The 18,257-nt window shown below is 40.4% G+C and overlaps 1 protein-coding gene across 4 annotated transcripts in view; it reads right to left on the bottom strand.

The window, feature by feature from the left end:
* SH3KBP1 (SH3 domain containing kinase binding protein 1) overlaps window positions 1-18,257 on the bottom strand; it is a 317,304-nt gene that overhangs the window by 193,063 nt on the left and 105,984 nt on the right. For all 4 annotated transcript variants that reach the window (XM_045856034.1, XM_045856037.1, XM_045856036.1 and 1 more), the window contains one exon: window positions 1,278-1,401. In XM_045856034.1, the coding sequence (XP_045711990.1) occupies window positions 1,278-1,401 (124 nt within the window). The remainder of the gene's footprint in view (window positions 1-1,277; window positions 1,402-18,257) is intronic.

The following is an 18,257-nucleotide window of genomic DNA, read 5'->3' as shown; positions in this document are numbered from 1 at the left end:
CTCTCCAAATCCCATGAGGGCAGGCTGGCCTCGGGATTTCTGGAACTTATTTACAAGAATGCAGGAGACACTGTTGGGGATGACTGCAGTTTTACAGCAAAGAGTGCTTAATTCTTAACATGGGAAATCCCTGCATTGGTAAGATGTGGAAGAAAGAAAGGAAAGAAGAAAGGAGGGGAGGGGAGGGGAGGGGAGGGGAGGGGAGGGAGGGGGAGGGAGAAGGGAGGGGAGGGAGGGAAAATCCTATAGTTGCTAACCAGTGTGGGCCTCCAGCCAATATTTGATCTGAGTAATTCAAAAAAAAAAAAAGGAAATGTAACCCAGGGCAGCTGGAGGGGATAGAGGAAGAAGCAGGAAGGAAGAGAGACACAAAGCTAATGTCTCAAGCACTATGATCAATGGACAGTTTATTGGACAAATTCTTATGCTGTCTAAATTTTATGAAAGATTAGCTGTTCTTCTCTGTGGTTATGTAAACGTGCCTTCTTTTTTTTTTTAATGGAACTCTTTGCTAATACATTTCCTGCTCCTGCTTTTGAACAGCTCTATATTTCTTTTTAAGGAAGTAATAAGCCCGTGAAAAGCCTGCAGCTGAATGCTAACCTATGGGCTTAGTAGATGCACCGTGAGGGCAGGGTCGGGAAAAACCCAGGGAATCTAGTGTGACCAGAATCTGAAATTGAGCCGAGTCCTCTCTGCAGCCTTATACTCTCTCTCCTATCATTTCAAACAATGTCCCAAAGGTGGGAGGGATACGGGAGAAGACGAAACTCTAACAAGCTGATACCTAAAAATCTGCTTTGAGCTCTCAAAAGAAGGAAACATGATAGTTAAAGGTCTGTTGGTTAGACAGATGGATGAGCTCTACCTTTGTCCACACTGCCTCCTAAACCAAGAGGGAAAGGAGCCCAGTGGTTAAAGAGAGAAAGATCCTGATAAAACCTGCCCTTAAACTAAGAAGAGAGCGTGGCCAGATATGGACAGCTCGACCTGCACCATAGCATTCCCTATGGTCTATGAAAACAAACGCTGAAGTCCTAGAAAAATCATCATTTACAAATTTAGTCGACTTTCCCAGTGTCAAAAATATTATCAGTTCCCTTTATTATAGTTACTGTGTTGTTACTTGCTGCGTATGTGTCCAAAATTTATACTAAAAAACCCAAAAGGGCAAATGCCAGTCAATTCTTCAGCCATTTGAAATTTGACACAGTTCACCCAGAAGTCTCCAGTTTCGCTTTGTGTGGGGGGAAGGGGCTCTCTCTTTGTTTCCATACCTCTCTTATTGGTTCTTAGAATTGCTTCAGAAGACAGCAAAGCATTTCCACTGGATACTTCGTGCATGGGCTTTTCTGGAGCTTTGCTGGAGAGAGGGTCTTTCTTCATCTCTTTCTTTATTTCCTGTGGGGATAGATAAAATGAAAGCAAGATTGTAGTTTAAAAGTTTTAAATGCCTCTTTGAATATCTTATGCTTCAGCTTTCTGGAAATCAACTATAATGACCTCAGTGCAGTATAACGATATTTTAAAAATGCCATTCTCTAAATTTTTGTAGCTTGTTTTCCTTAAATTTATTAGAAAAGTGCCTGGTCCTACAAAGTAAAATCATGTCCAATATGGTGATGTGACCTTATGTGACTATGGCCATTCCAAGTGACCATAAAGAGAATGAGGGATACATACAGGCCACTGCACATCTTGTAAGTGACAGCCTGTTCCACTTTTTAAACAATGACAAGCTCTGGCCAAGCAGAGTTATTCCTCAACAGCTTTCTGGTTTCTATTCTTCCCAACAGAGGTTTAGAGAAGTGTATTCCCAAATCACCATTGTGCTCACGTTCATGCTAAACCCAAAAGAAGATGATTTAAGTTCATTTACAATCATCAAGTTCCTCTGGCTTTTTAACTCTTGACAAAGAAAAATATAAGGATAATAAGCTGAAATAAAGGCTGTTATTCTAGGCCACAGGTCAGCAATCTATTGCCTGCCACCTGTTTTCATAAATAAAGTCTCATCACAACACAACCACCTTTGTTTGTTTAAGTTTCTTCTATGGCTGCTTTGATGCTACGCAGCAGAGATGAGCACTTGGAAGAGAGATCAAAGCCTAAAGTACCCAGCCCTTTACAGCAAAGCTTGCTCTAGGAGGTCTCGCATCAAAGCTCTATTACGATATGGATTTTTAAGACCTGATGGCTGGTACAATTATTTCAAATTACTTTAATAATTTACATAATTATTTTCAAAAGCATGAATAACCTGAAAAGCCAGTAACTCACAAATTACAGATCTGGAGCTGGGGGTTTCTGGGTACGTGTGCAAACCCATGAGCACAATGACTCAGTGAAAAAGAAAGCTGAGGGGCTACACCCAGAGCATGGCTGAGGGGCAGGAAGGGCTCAAGGATGAAAGGTGCTCTTTAGAAAGAGCAAGGGGCAAGAAATGTAGGGGCGCTACTTCTCTGGCATGAACATGAATATGGTCAATTAGGCAGGGGACAATTTGGCCTGGGCAGAGGCAGAAAGAAAAGAACAAAAGCTTGTCGAAACACAGCCACTGCCTGGAAGCTTCCGACACACCAGAGTCACTGTAGTCAATTCCCCAGTTGCTGGATGGCTGGCTCAGTTCACAACAGCCTCACCCTCCTTCCCTCCCTCCTTCACCAGGGCCCCACCGGAAACCAGCAACTGTGGCTGGCGCTTTGCTGGGTTGAGAGTTTCAGCTGGCACCCCAGGCCAACAGAGCACAAAGCTGCGTGCATGCATGGATATGTACACAGACTCCCACCGCAGCAGCCCTGGCACCTGCTAAAACAGCAGTTGCCGGGGGTTTCTGCAGCTTCACAGGCAGATGGCATCAGGGGGCAATCTGCAAACATTGCCCCCCTGAGCCACATGATGGGATGGTTTCTTAGTGGCGGCTGCCAGCCTATGGTTCTAGAAGCAAAGAAAACAAGCCACCATGGGGGCTCATTCCCCAACAGTGGGTTCTTTGGGGGTAGAACAGTTGCTCAAATCTCACTTCCCAATACAGTGTGAATATGAATGGACACCACGTAATGCGGTGGTGTAGCGCCCAATGTTGCCAAGGAGTAATTCAGAGAGATTCAGTGGGTTGTGGGTGACATGGCAAGCATCTGCTTAGCACTAACAGCTAGTGGCATGCAACTGGGGAAGGATCAGAGAGGGGCAAACGTTTGAGAGGCTGGGGTGATTACTGCAGATGGCTTCAGAAGCCATGGTTAAGAATGCTTGCACCCCAGGCTTCAGAGCAGCACCCCATGCACTTGGAAGCACTGATCTGATCAAAAGCAAGTGTTTAAGGGCAGAGAAACCAGCACCAGGATTCATGTATGCCCACACTGACTGCTTACATTTGCCAGATCGAGAAGTTTAATGATGACCAAATTCCTTAAGCTGATTTTTAGGTGGAAGCAGGGAGGAGACAAAATTTAAAATGTGTCCTGTATTTTCCCGGAGAAACATATCAGACACATGGGTGTGGTGGCACATCCTGTAGGCTCTCCGCCTGTACAACACCCAGGTATACCAGGCTCAACGCAGCCCTACCAATCCCCTAAACCCCCCTCCATACTACCCCTTCTTTAGGAGAGAGTCCATCATCTACCCCCTTACCTAGGCTGGCAAACTCAGTGTTAACTGCCATGTCTAACCAGCCACCCAAGTGGGTTCTATCTACTTCCTCAATCTCTCTGTCTCTCTCCATTCCTCCCATAGTGCCTTAGAAATATGACTACCAGGCAAAGAACTTGAATAGACATTTCTCCAAAGAAGATAAACAAATGACTAGATGCTCAACTCCTTTAGTCAGGGGAAATACAAACCAAAATCATAATGAGATACCCCTTCATACCAACTAAGATGGCTAGAATTGTTTTTATAAAAAAGGAAACCATGTGTTAATGAGGATGTGGAGAATTGGAACACTGTACATTGCTGGTGGAAATGTAAAATGGGGCAGCCACTGTGGAAAACAGAACTACCACATGACCAAGCAATTCCACTCCTAGGTATATACCCCAAAGAACTGAAAGCAGGGACTCAAAAACAAACTCACACTCCAGTGATTACTTCAGCAGAGCTCTCCTGCTACACCTCACCTCCAAGGAAAAACTGCTTTCATGGCTCTAGCGAGGGGACTCCAAATCACCCCACCTGCGCGTCCAGTGGGAATCTTCACTTCCCTCCATGCTTAAAGAATGCAATGTACAGCTTTATCCATAAGCCCATGAGTACTTAGGCCCAAATCCTTGAAGTCCCTTATCATCCACACACAAAAAGCTCTTTACTGCAGAGGAGGGTGGACTTGGCACTGGAGTAACTCCTGCCTGCCTCCAGCTGCCAGCAGCTGGCTACCTGGAGCTCTCCGAGGTTCTGATCCAGGTGGTGGGACTCTGGATTTCTTGGGTCTGAGTGTCCCTAGCCTCTGACTCTCAACTCAGCTTTATGACCACCGGGCCCATACTTTTAACCATTTGTTAAGAACCTTTATCACAGTGGTAGAGGCTACACCCTAAGCCAGATTTGTGGGCCATGGGGGCTTATAGAAGTCCGGCATGCCCACATACATAAATCTGCAATGATCGTGCTTGCTTAAAAATGCTAAAGAATAGCTGGGTATTGGCAAAATGCTTTAGGAGGTAAAGGAAACCAGCTTCTCTTTGTCTCAAGTCTGATACCTTCACAATGGGAACCCTTCTTGTGCAGTACAATTGAGGCCATCAATAAGATATCGATGCAGCATTGACACTTAAGCTGTGTGGCAAGGACTGCCTGAGTAAAGGGAGAGGAAAACTCACACCATTCCTGCTTTCCAAAGCACTACGCTGCTCAGCGCCTAAGATGGCTCCCCCACATCTGGAGGCCATAAAGTTCTGATAATACCACTCTAGCAAAAATTCTCTGTGACACATTTAGCAGCCTGCAAACATCAGCCTCACTGGGCAAACACATAATTTGTATGCAACTGGGAACAAAACTCACATAGTCTGCTTTCTGCTAAGTAGAGTTGCCAGAATGTGGCTGGCTGCTGAGCCAACTCAGCTACTTTTCTCCTCTCCCTCCCCATCCATTACATACTATGCACACGCTGGGGCATTGGCTGGGTTGAACCTTAACTTCTTTCAATTAACCAAAACAGCACAAAGGAAACCATCAATGAAAGTCCAGTTTGGCGGCCCTTGCTCCTCCCATCCTTTATGTCTTCCACCAACCTGGACCCAAGTTAAGCCACAGGCTTCACTTTAAACAGAACTAGTCCTGGCATCATCATTTATTAGGTGGGTGACCTCAGGGGCAATGCTGAAAGACTCGAAGCAGCTCTTCTGTCTCTAAAAGAAGTCTAACAGTAAATGCTTCGGCAGCATCACAGAGAGGTATCTTCAGAATTAAACACTGGATTGGAGAGTAGTATACAAACTATTTATTGTCATTATTAACATCATTGTTAAGCAGCAAATGCGATAAAAAGAACTACACCTAACAACACAGATGAACTTCACAGTCAGAGTGTTGAGTGAAAGAAGCCAGACCAGAAAAATGGCATACTGTATGACTCCATTGATTGAAGTTTAACAACAGGCAGAACAAATCAATGGTGAGAGATCTCCGAACAGCAGTTACCCTAGGGCAGGTATTGAGTGTGAAAGGTACAAGAGAGCCTGCTGGGAGGATGAAAATGTTCTATAATTTGGTCTGGGTGATGACTGCACAGGTGTACACATGCCTCAAAATTCATTGAACTGTATCTCTAAGATCTCTGCACTTCACTCTATGCTATTTCAATTGAAAAGAACACAAGCGCTTAAACAAGAGGACAGATTCTTTTAAATTGAAATATGCTCATATTTTGTCCTAGAAGGTAAGAAACATGAAAAGCTAGTGCTTGGATGTTTTAAAATGCATTGCAGGGTGGTGGAAAGCTTTCTGAAATCAATAACAAGGAGACGAATGGTCAGAGTGAGCCAAGGGGCATGTCATCTAAGTGACACAATCAGGTGAATTAGCCACCACAGCGTCCTTCCTCTCTCCCTCAGCTGCTTTCCTCAGGAGTACAGGCACACAGAGCAACTGCGTCACAGACACAGGGTGCGGGGAGAGGGGCAGGGGCTAGGCGCTGCCCTGACCTGCTGTTAATGCTGGTCCTGGGCGTCTGCACTGGGCATTACAGTGAGGCTGGGCAGGGTCCACTCAGCTCAGGGTAGATGCAGGGCAGGGAAAAGAGGCGGCACTCCTCAGCCTGCCCAGCTCTGTTTCTTTCTGAAGGTGACGCTTCCTTTAGAGCCAGACGTGGCTGTGGGATCACAGCTGTGCCCATACACTAGTTCACGGAAAACCTTTCACAAAATTACCACTGGAAGCAGATAAAAGGAAGTAGCTAAAAACAAACCCTTACACCAAATCTACCGATTGAGAGAGTTTTGAATAGCTACAGAATCCTAGAATAGCACATTGCCCACCCCCCATACCAAAGGGAAGCCTGAGGAGCAGCCGCCCCATGAACGTCCTCTGCTTGCAGAACTGTGCTCTCCCAGTATTTGGCTCCATTCACAAAAGACTGTAGTCAGCCCCACAGCACCTGGGAAGACAGCAAGTATGCTGAAAGCCACAGCAGAGCACCAAGGGAGCTTCTGCTGTATCTGTAAGATTCTGTTTCTTTTTTAAAAATGTATCTCATTACAATTTTGAAAAATACCCATGTTGTTGAACCATGAAATGGAACTTCATTTGAGAAAATTGTAAAGAAAAATATATACATAAATGCAATGTCTGAAGTAATAATGCAAACTATAAGGATTTGATAAAGCGGCATAGTGGGCACACTGGTATTTGTTATTCCATTTCTGTCTTTTTCCAATGCTTGAAATATTTCATAATTTCCCCTAAAAATTACACAGTGAAACCACACTGACGTCTCATACCACAATGGCTTTCTTATATGTGCAAAATATGCTGCTACTTAAAAAAGCACTCTAACATATCTTCGTAAATATACCCACGTTATTTTCGACTCAAACCTAACAAGGGAAGTTTTTTTTTCATGTAACAGGATACCTGTTGTCACGTTTCCATGTAAATCTTCAACCACATATTTGCAAATTCATTTACAGTGTTGTCTCCCAAGAATCACTGATAACAGAAGCCCAGGCAAGAAGCTCTTGACTTGCAGGACAAGAATAAAGGCTGCAAGGAGCTCAGCAAGTACTGGATACCAGACGAAAATCAAAATGGCTACTTTCATGTCTCAAAGAGATAACACAGGTGCCGGGTATGCAACACAATTACCTGCACAACAGTCATCTTTATATCTTCATATATAATGCCCATTCCCTGCTACACATCTAGATTATTACCATTGGATCAAAGGGTGTCAATGCCAATCAGCTGTTTGGACATGTTTCAGTGGGCACTTAATAAATATTTGTCAAATAAATGGTCAATTTAGCAGAGTGTTATAAGCAGGATGACTAGCTACAAATGAGGAGAAGTATTTTCAATTCAGGAAACTATTAAGTACAATATGGAAAAGAAAACAAAACTCATCAACAAAAACAAAAAGTCAAAGTGGGGAAATGTTGCCAGTTACAGAGAACTCTTTCTACAAATATCAGCAAAGAGATCAATGACCCAACAAAAAATAGCAAAGGAAAATTCATAGGAAAAAAAGACTCAAACCTATGAATAGATGCTTAACCACACTCATAAGAGAAGTGCAAATTACAGTGGGATTCATTTGACAATACGTGTACAGTGCTCACTACACAGAAGAACCCCAAATCCTTCTGCCTATTTTCTTACACCTAAAATTATAGCATTTATATCTACTGTATTATAATATTTATACAAGTCCTCTCACTAGAATCTGGCCTCTCTCAGAATGCTGTCTCTGTTTTCACAGCACACAGCAGTGGCTGGCACACAGCTGGTATTCATTCATGTAGACTAAGTATCAGAGATGTGGAGAAGAGCAACCACAAAACTCTCCAGAAGTTGACAGCCTAAATAGAGTGGGATGTATACAATTTTTAAGTATAATAACACATCATTTTTCCTTAATATTAAACAACATAAAGCTTCTCAATGGACTTCTCTGATAACTAGTGAATGTATTACTTCTGCTGATATATCATTTTTTATCTGTCAGATTGGCAACAATGAAAAAATCGATAATATAATATTGGCAATGGTGCAGAGATAGATACCCTCTCATACTTTCCAATCAGAGTATAAATTGATATATAAATCAGTACAACCTCTGAGAGAGGCAATGTGGCAATTATCTATCAAAAATTTAAATGCCTAAGCCTTTTGAGTCAGTAATTCCACTTCTAGGAATTTAAACTGCAAATTTACTTGCACATGTGCAAAACAGCATATGTACAAGATTAATCATTATGGCATTGCTTAAATTAGCAAACGACTGAAAGAACATAAATGTGTGTCAGTAGAGAATTGGTTACATGACTTACAATAAATCCAAACCATGTGACTGTCTCCAAGAATGAGGCTGGACTGTAAGTATCAATAAGGATGACTGCCAAGACATGTTGCTAGGTAAAAAAGCCTAATAATGTATGCTAGCATTTGCACGATCATGTGCGTATCTCATTGTGCAATACAGAACAAGAAACTGATAACTCAGGCCGCCTCTAGGGATGGGAAAAGGATGGCTAAGAGACAAGGAAAGCATGTATTTTGTCCCTGTTAATTGGTACCACGTGCCTGTGTTAGCTATACAAAATTTTAATTTAAAAATTAATCACTGAAATGTGTTTACTATTTTCCAATCATTACACTGTTAACTGGTGTTTTCTCTGCAAATAAGGAAGAGTTGACACTGCCACCTAATACAATTCGGTTATATAATTTCCACTACCAGTTTTAAAAATCCCAACGCTGCTGGTCACAATGATGGCAGTATACATGAACACATACAGTTAGGAGAAAGCTCTTCAGTCTACATATTTCATCAAGAAGGGGATTTCAACAAGAAAGTTAAGATGTCACGAAAATCACACCAGGCCCAATGACCAATTTTTTTCAACTATATTATACAAAATTCAAAATTTTTGAAGTGTGAATATAACTAATGAAATGGCAACAACGCAGAAAAATAAAATGTATATAAAGAGGCAATATTTCATGAGTAGACACAATTCACTTTGGTGGCTGGAGAATAAGTAACAAGAGTTTAGATATTCTTCAAAAATTTGATCCACCAATCCTACTTCTGGGTATTTGTCCAAAGAAATTTAAAAAACTAATTCAAAAGAATGTATCACTCCTATATTAACTGCAGCATTATTTACAATAGCCAAAATATGGAAGCAACCTAGGTGTCTATCAATAGACACCTGGATAAACATGTGTTACATATATACAATGGAATATTACTTGGCCATAAAAAGAAATGAAATCTTACCATTTGTGACAACATGGATGGACCTAGATGGTATTATGCTAAGTGAAATAAGAAAAATGGAGAAAGACAAATACTGTATGATTTCATTTAAATGTGGAATCTAAAAAACAAAACAAACTCATAGATACAAAGAACTGATGGTTGCCAGATGGGAAAGGGTGGGGAGGTGGGTGGAAAAGGTGAAGGGGATTAGTAAACACAAACTTACAGATATAAAGTAAGTCACAGGGATGTAGTATACAGCACAGGGAATACAATCAATAATACTGTACTATGTGTGGTAACAGATGGGTACTACACTTATCAGGGCATCGTTTTGTAAGGTATATAAATGTCTAACCATTGTGTTTACACCTAAAACTTATATAGCATTGCATGCCAAGTGCAATTTTTAAATTTTTAAAGAGAAAAATAAGAAAAAAAGAATTCAACCATTTGGGATTGGTTAATTATGCTCAAAAGGGTTAACTACACAATCTTAAATTGAGTTATCTAATAAGTGGGCAGTTTCTTCATCAGTCTCTTCTAAAAAAGTTTTTAAATGTTTCTCATAATTCATGCCTCCTCCATGAAGCAGTGCTACCTGAAACATAGGAACTGTTGGATCAAGTGCTAGGTAAACAGCTTGCTTTTGGAGAGAAAAAAAAAAGAGGAAGAGACACCCGGGGTCCAACAACTATTTTCATCTTCAACAGCTTTGGTGATGATTAAGGGCCTGTGTCCTTCGGCCCTTTGTTAGAATCCCCGTCACAGCACCGACCCCTGTATGCTAAATGTGAGTCTATAAGTCTCTCTCTCAGCTACTGTGTGAGCACCTTAGGGGTAAGGAATAGGTCTCATTCATCTTTCATCTCCAGACACTCAATAAATGGTAGCCAGCAGGCACTCAATAAATGGTAGCTGTCAAAAAAAGTTGAGAGAAACAAAAATAAATAAATGAAAATGAATTCGAGCTGTTGGCATTGGCTCTATCATTTATTAACAGACATCTGAGTACCTACTATGTGCTATGTATAAAGGAAAGCAGTACATATATCTAACTCAATGTTAGTTTTTACAATCACAACTACTTCTAAGACTAATAAAGCTAATAGAAAAATGTACCGGTAAATACAATAGGATCTTTTATATCTAAAAAGAAACTGAATATACTTTTCATTTCCCAAGATCTCCTCCAAAATATGGAGTTAGCTTACAATTGTATATTCTGTGAGCAAGGTACTGACTGTTCTTAGGGTTTACATGGAGCAATTCATTTAATGCTCATAGTCACTCTAAGAAGTAGGGAACATTATTATCTCTCTTTGACAGATGGGGAAACTGGGTCCCAAGAGGAGACTACGCCATAAAGGGCTGAGTGAGGGCTGAAGCCCAAGCAGTCCCGTGGCGGAGGTGGTCACACCACGCTCCACCCACTGAATGTGCGTGTTCCTAATGCTGCTCTTGGCTTGCTCCAAAAAGCCAATTTGCAAATTGCCATTTAAAAGAGGAGAGAGCCGGGTGGAGTGGGACAAAGTGGGAAAAATCAGGACAACTGTAATAGCATAGTTAATAAAATATAATGAAAAAAATAAAAGAGGAGAGACGAGGAAAAATGACCACAGGATAGTCTTTCTGAAGTGATTTGAAATCTGCTCCCAAGTTAACGAAATTCTTGGATTTTTACCAATAAAAAAGTACCTGTTTACTGATTGTTGAAAGAATGTTTATATACATTCCCATCCAGGATAACTCGATCATCAAGAATAAATTATTCCAAGCCCATGACAAAACAATGCCATACCATTTCATTTCCTGATTAAAGCTTTCAGACAGCTGGGCATTTTCATTTCTCAGAGCTGTAGGGAGCTATGTAAATTTCCATGCAGCAACTCCAAGATCATTAATCTAAGGAAAGCATGTGCCAATAGAATACTAGATTTTATATTGTTTCAGTAAAGAAGAGGAGGGGTAGGTTAATCTAATTACCCTATTTGTGGTCACCTGACTGTAGTTAACAAAAAGATCAAATGCTAAACTGTACAATCAGCAGAAAACTGCTAAGTAACGAGGCATTTTGTATCACAAAAGGAGTAGGAAGAGGGGACTGAAATTCTTACATCGCTGGGAACCAGATACCATAGCAATGAAAAGAATCATACTGAGCTTATATGAATGATAAGCAGAGAATTTTAATTACCACAAAGAGCTAAAAGCATCAGTATAAATCAATCAATCAATCTCTCTCTCCCTCTCTCTGGCAAGGTCAATAAGACTGGAAGACACTTGTAGTAAAGAATGGCTACCTAGAGCTGAAGGCAGCAGGAACCAGACAAAGGTGGGCACTCATAATTACACTCCTCCTGCATCCATGACTGTGCATTTGGCACTTATCACTCATGGCCGGCTACTGTTATTTCTCTTCCCAGTAAGGAGCAGCTGGGTGTGGAAAGGGCAGCACTGGCTCAGGCAGCTGACACTTCAGTTCAAATTCTGGCTCGGACGCTGCTGAGGGTGTAACCTTGGGGCCTCACATTTGTTAGTTATAAAATGGGAGATTATAACGTTTTGAAGATGAAATGAGGTCTTGTGGATAAAGGCACAACCTCTGGGTCCCAGGGTTGTCAGGCTCCATCAGCAGGAAGGGGAACCACACCTGCCAATAGACATGGGCCAGGTACTGAAGAGCAGTGAGTATTAAAAGGAAAAACTTCCCAGCACACAACTCCTGCTGTGGCTGGTCTGGCAGAAGTCTCAAAAATTGCCTTCCAAGCACTCTGTCTCAGAAAGCTACTGGAGGCTGTGTTCCACCAAATCAAGTGAGTGAAATAAGAGAGGGAAAGACCCAAGCAGCAGGATAGTCAAGAATGAAAGAGATGATGGGAATTTCCTGGGCAGCACCTTCAAAAACAACCAGTTCTGGTTGGAAGGTGCTGGTATTTTTCTGAGAAGTGGGGAGGGGAGAAGATATTAAGAGGCATTTTAAAGAGATGTTTAGCTCAAGGTATGAGAAGATTTTGATGTCCTGGGATAACTCAACAAACAAAAAAGAATTATTATGTGTAGGGGATATAAAAAGTTATATAAGGAAATCACAGCATACTATTAGTTCAATAGCCAATACCACCATTGCTAAAGTAATGGAAAACATATATATTTTTCCAAATATATATATTTTTCCAAAAAAAATATATATACATTAATGGAAAAAAATATATATCCTACAGTGCTAAAAGATACACGTGTCAGGAGCTCCTTGTACCTTCTCATGTCCTTGTCTTCCAGGAGACAGTCACTTTTCAGTTCCAGCTATCGTTTCTAGTATTCACTTCTGTAACGTTTGAATAATATGCATGCGTTGCTGTCTTCTGCTTTGTCATTTCTAGACATTATCTGTTACCTATTATGGCAGTTGAGGATTTTGCTCACTCATGCCCCTCCCCCCATACCCCAGCCTTCCTATATGGTTTAATCTATGCAGAGCATCACTGGGTCTATACCTGCACATACACACAAGTGTAACTGGGGGACAAATTCCCGAAAGTGAAATTTCTGGGTCAAACTCATGGTGTATCCTTACCTTAACAGATCATGCCAAGCTGATCTCCGAACAGTTGTCTCAGTTACACTCTCACCAAAAGCATGAAAGAAGTGCCCGTTTGCCCATATTGTGTATCTTTCAACTTCTTAATTTTGCCCATCTGATAAGAGCAAATTACATTAATTTCCACTTCTTTAATTAGTAAAAACAAGGTTGATCAGCTTTTCGTATGCTTACCATCCATTGGACCTTCTATTCCTGTGATCTGCTTGTTCATGTGTTTTGTCAGTTCTCCTATGGAGCATTTTGCCTTTTTCCCTTTCATTTCCAAGAGCTCTCGGAATATTAAAGAATTATCCCATGGTCTTTCATATATGTTGCAGAATTTTTCTTTCATTTGTCACTTGGCTACTTTCTCTATCAATTCTATTTCTTTCCATACAGAAGTTTCTCATTTTTATTTGGCAAAATTCAATCTTTTCCCTGAGATGATCTTAGATTTGTGACATGACTTGCAAAAGCCATCTCCACTCAAAGATTATTTAAAAAGGAAAAAAAACAGTCATTTTTCTAATTATTTTATGGCAAAAGTTAATGGACATTAGTGGAAGGCCTCTCACTCCTCACCCACCCCTCCCCCAAAGAAGAAAGGAACTTCCGGAAGCTCAACTTAGAATCACCCATTCTGAGAATTACAAAGCCTGATTTTAGGTGCCTGGTTTACAAAGCTCAGGTTTGAGGGTGGGGAGGTATTTCATAGTGGGAAACTGCCCACTGATAGCAGCTCAAACAGGAGTCTCTTCATTGGTGCTTAGAAATATCTGTCTTAGCCCTGGCTGGCATAGCTCAGTGGATTGAGTGCGGGCTGGGAACCAAAGTGTCCCAGGTTCGATTCCCAGCCAGGGTACATTCCTGGGTTGCAGGCCATAAGCCCCAGCAACCGCACATTGATGTTTCTCTCTCTCTCTCTCTCTCTCTCTCTCTCTCTCTCTCTCTCTCGTTCTCTCTCTCTCCCCCTCTCCCTCCATTCCCTCCCTAAAAATAAATAAATAAAATCTTTAAAAAAAAAAAGAAATATCTGTCTTCATTGAGCATTAACAGATTAAAGATAAATTCTATTAATTAACAGGTAGGTCACAACTAAATTTGGTCATTCCTTCTCAAAGCAGACTGCTTGTCTTCTACCAAGAACAGAATCCTCATTTCCTCCTGAACCTGACCCCTAGCTGGCATTCTGTAAGCACAACTGCCCCATTCTGTCATGGAACTGGACAACTAAGGCCCAGAGGCCCCCACAAGTGGCACTGAAACCTCAAGGGCACTACTCCTCACCCACCCTACAATGGCAGGAAAGGAAAATGTTTTCCTTTAATAGTGTGTGTTTAAACACACACACACTATTTTCTGTGTTGAAGCCTATGGTTTCCAGGACAGAGCAGCAGGGAAACAGAAGAAAAGGCAATCATACCATCATCATTCAATCCATTCAAAGCTATTAAGCACCTACTATGTACCAGGTACTACGTCATGCAGTGGAGTTCCAGATGGCCCCTGCCCTGTAGGGCTTCACAAGGCTGGAAATCTGAATAGAGTGAGTCTGTGTACCAGCTCTTGATCATAGTTCCAGTGAATGGGTGACCTCACACAAGGTACTGGCCTCCCTCAACGGAATAGTCCTTGTATTGGGTTAGCCAAAAAGCCCATATGGTTTTTTCCATAAAATAAAAGACACATTTCTCATTTTCACCAATAACTATTGATTTGGATATTTTGAGGATGTCAGCTCTCCCACATGGTAGAACACTGATTGTTCTCAATGCATGTCTCGATTGGATTGCTATCAACTTCAACTGGTCTACCCAGTTGTTGAGTATCATCCAGCGAGAAATCTTCACCACAAAACTTCACAAACCACTTTTGACACATCTGCTCAGTCACAGCACCTTCTCCATATACTGCACAAATCCTTTTTTGCATTTCAGTTGCATTTTTACCTTACTTGAATTAATAAAGCATAACATGCTGAAAATTTCACTTATTTTCTTCCATCTTCAATATTAAAATGGCCACAGAAAAATTCACCAATTTTGATTTTTTAAATACACGTTGATATTACAGCTGTCACAATACAACCTAACAAAATTGTTTCAAATGAAGTTCAAGACAACTAAGCACTACTAGAGTCATCTTACGGAATAAACAAAACAAAGTTTTTGACCAACCCAATTCTAGTTGTTGTTGTTTTTTTTTGCCTTTTTCTCATTTATTTGCCTTTGTACTACTTTCTCATTACTGCTATAACAAATTACCAACAACCTGGGGACTTTAAACAACGCAAATTTATTTTCTTACAGTTCTGGAGGTCAGAACTCCAGAAATTGTCTCACTGGGCTAAAATTGAGGTGTTAACAGTGCTGAGTTCTTTCTGGAAGCTCTAAGAAAGGCTTCCTTTTCCAGTTTCTAGAGGCTGCCTGCATTCCTTGGCTTGTGGCCTCTTCCTCCATCTTCAATGCCAGCAGTGTAGCATCATCAAAGCTTCTCTCTCTCTCTCTGATCTCTGCTTCCACTGATACTATGATCCTCCCACCTTCTCAATTGTGATAAAATACAGGTAACATAAAATGTATTATCTTAACCATTTTAAAGTGTACAGCTCAGTAGTGTTCACTACAGTCACACTGTTGTGTGACCAATCTCCAAAACATTTTCATCTTACAAAACTGAACATCCATACCCATTAAATAAGAACTCCCCACTCCACTCTCACCACAACTATTGGTAACCACCATTCCACTTTCTGCTCTGAGTTTGACTACTCTAGATACTTCATTTAAATGAAATCAAACAGTATTTTTCTTTTTGTGACTGGCTTATTTTTACTTAGCATAATGTCCTCAGGGTTCATCCATGTTGTAGCAAGTGTCAGAATTTCCTTCTTTTTTAAGACTGATAATATTCTATTGTATGGACATACCACATTTTGTTTATTTATTCATTTATTGAGGGACATTTGGGTTGCTTTCACCTTTTGGCTACTGTGAATAATGCTATCAACGTGGGTATACAAATATCTCTTTGAGAATCTGTTTTCAATTCTTTTGGATATATACTCAGAAGTGGGATTGTTGGACCACATGGTAGTTCTATTTTTAATTTTTTGAGGAATCACCATGCTGTTTTCCATAGCATCTGCACCATTTTACATTCCCACCAACAGTGTACTAGACTTCCAACTTCTCCACATCCTCACCAACAGTTGTTATTTTCTGTTTGTTTGTTTTTTATGGTAGCCACTCTAATGGTTGTGAGGTCATAGGATCTCACTGTAGTTTTCATTTGTATTTCCCTAATGATCAGTGATGTCAAGCATCTTCTCATATGCTTGTTGACCAACTTTGGAGAATCTTTATAAATCTTCTTTGGAGAAGTGTCTGTTCAGGTTTTTAATCAGGTTATTTGGTTTTTGGTTTTGGTTTTCTTTTGAGTTATAGGATTTTCTTATTATTCTAATCTAGTTATTTGGTTTTTGTTGTTGTTGAGTCTTAGGATTTCTACATTATTCTGGATATTAACCCCTTTTCAGATACATGATTTGTAAATATTTTCTCCCATTCCATTGTATTTTCATTCTGTTGATTATGTCCTTTGATTCACAGAAGTTTCAAATTTTGACATAGTCAAGTTTATCTATTTTCACTTTTGTTGCCTATACCTTCCTCTTATAAGGACCCTGGGTCGTTATAATCTCTCTACCTTAAAATCCTCACAGCTGCGAAGTACCTTTTGCCACATAAAGTAACATCCCTTGAGAATTGGGATGTACACATCTTTGACAGCTCACTTTACCTTTAAAATAAGAACAATGGCAGCATGTAACTCAAGGGTTGTTATGACAACTAAATAAAATAATACATGAACTGAGCTTCAAACAGTGCCTGGCCTACAGTAAATGTTAGTAATTACAAGTATTACAGGAGACACAAGTATGACTAAAGGTACTGATAAGAACAGAAACTGGGGTCATTCATTCTGCCTGGGAGAATGTCTTCCTAAAAAGGATAACATACCAATTTGGTGATAAGAATTGAAAAGGGAGGTTAGAAGGGAGAATTCTGAATTTTCTTCTACATTCTTATATTGGCATTAAAATCTCAGAAATCTTGTTTCTTTCCCAAGAAGCCACATCTGCTTTCAGACAGGAACTGCGAGGTGATTTTTTTAAATTTATTTATAGGGAAACATGCTCAGCTGAATTTCTGAATCTCTCTTTAATAAACAATTCACAAACTTTTTCCCAGCAAACTATTTTTAGGGTAGAAAGGGATTTTTTTTAAAGCAGCAGCAGCTCATATTTATAAAATTTGTCCTCAAAGTTTAAAAATAGATCTAAAAATTTGGTGACAGCCCTGCTCCACCCTCACCCATCAGATAGAAAAGAGAGACAAAGCATGCTTTGAGATTCTGGATTTTTAAAATTTTTCCTTTGCTTATCTCTTCTCCCAAGAATGTTCACAGTAAAAAGCAGGTGCACAGAATAATGAAAGAAAATAATCACTATCGATGTTATTCACACTTCTCCTTTCATACATGCTGAGAAACCACCATATTAAACTGGCTGAGATATAGAACAATTTCTGAATTTGCCTTATCTTCTCATGATAAACCTTCTTGTCCTACACCAACAAACAGAGCAGCCTAGCTTCAGTTCCTGTAGAGCTTCAGCATTTCTGCCTCAGAGGTTAATTTGCTCTGAACCCACACTGGGAGCCTGACAAACAAGCTGTGTGGTTTTAGGTCACACATAGGAGACGTGTTGATAACTATGCATTGCACTGGTATCAATTTTTCAATTGATTGCAATCAAACATACAACACAGAGATACACAAAACACACATTCTGGCTGCAATTTGAGATCTTTAACCAGCCACAAACACAAAATGAAGAGATTCACAGGATTTATTCCCCTCCTGGGCTATCTTGTTGCTCTAGGTCCATTTGGGACAATCAGCTATAACCACCCCAATTCAACAAGACGAGGCACCTCCCAAAAGTTAAATACAGAAAGGGCAGGCTGGTGACTCTGTTTTAAAGCTCCTTGATATATTGAAGGGGGGAAAGCACACAATAATATCTGGGATTCAATCAAAATTAACAGGATCATTGTATAATTTATACCCCGCCCTATCAATGAGTTGAATTCAATACATATTTTCCACAGCCCCATACGTACTCAGGGTATGGCTAAAATTCACCTAATGTAACTGACTCAGCTGCACAACCAAATGGAGTGTATC

The sequence above is a fragment of the Phyllostomus hastatus genome, unplaced genomic scaffold, assembly GCF_019186645.2.
Source record: "Phyllostomus hastatus isolate PE091 unplaced genomic scaffold, TTU_PhHast_1.1 phas_scaffold_12, whole genome shotgun sequence".
Classification (NCBI taxonomy): Eukaryota; Metazoa; Chordata; class Mammalia; order Chiroptera; family Phyllostomidae; genus Phyllostomus; species Phyllostomus hastatus.
The sequence above is the reverse complement of the archived record's forward strand: the minus strand, read 5'-3'. Positions and strand labels throughout refer to the sequence as shown.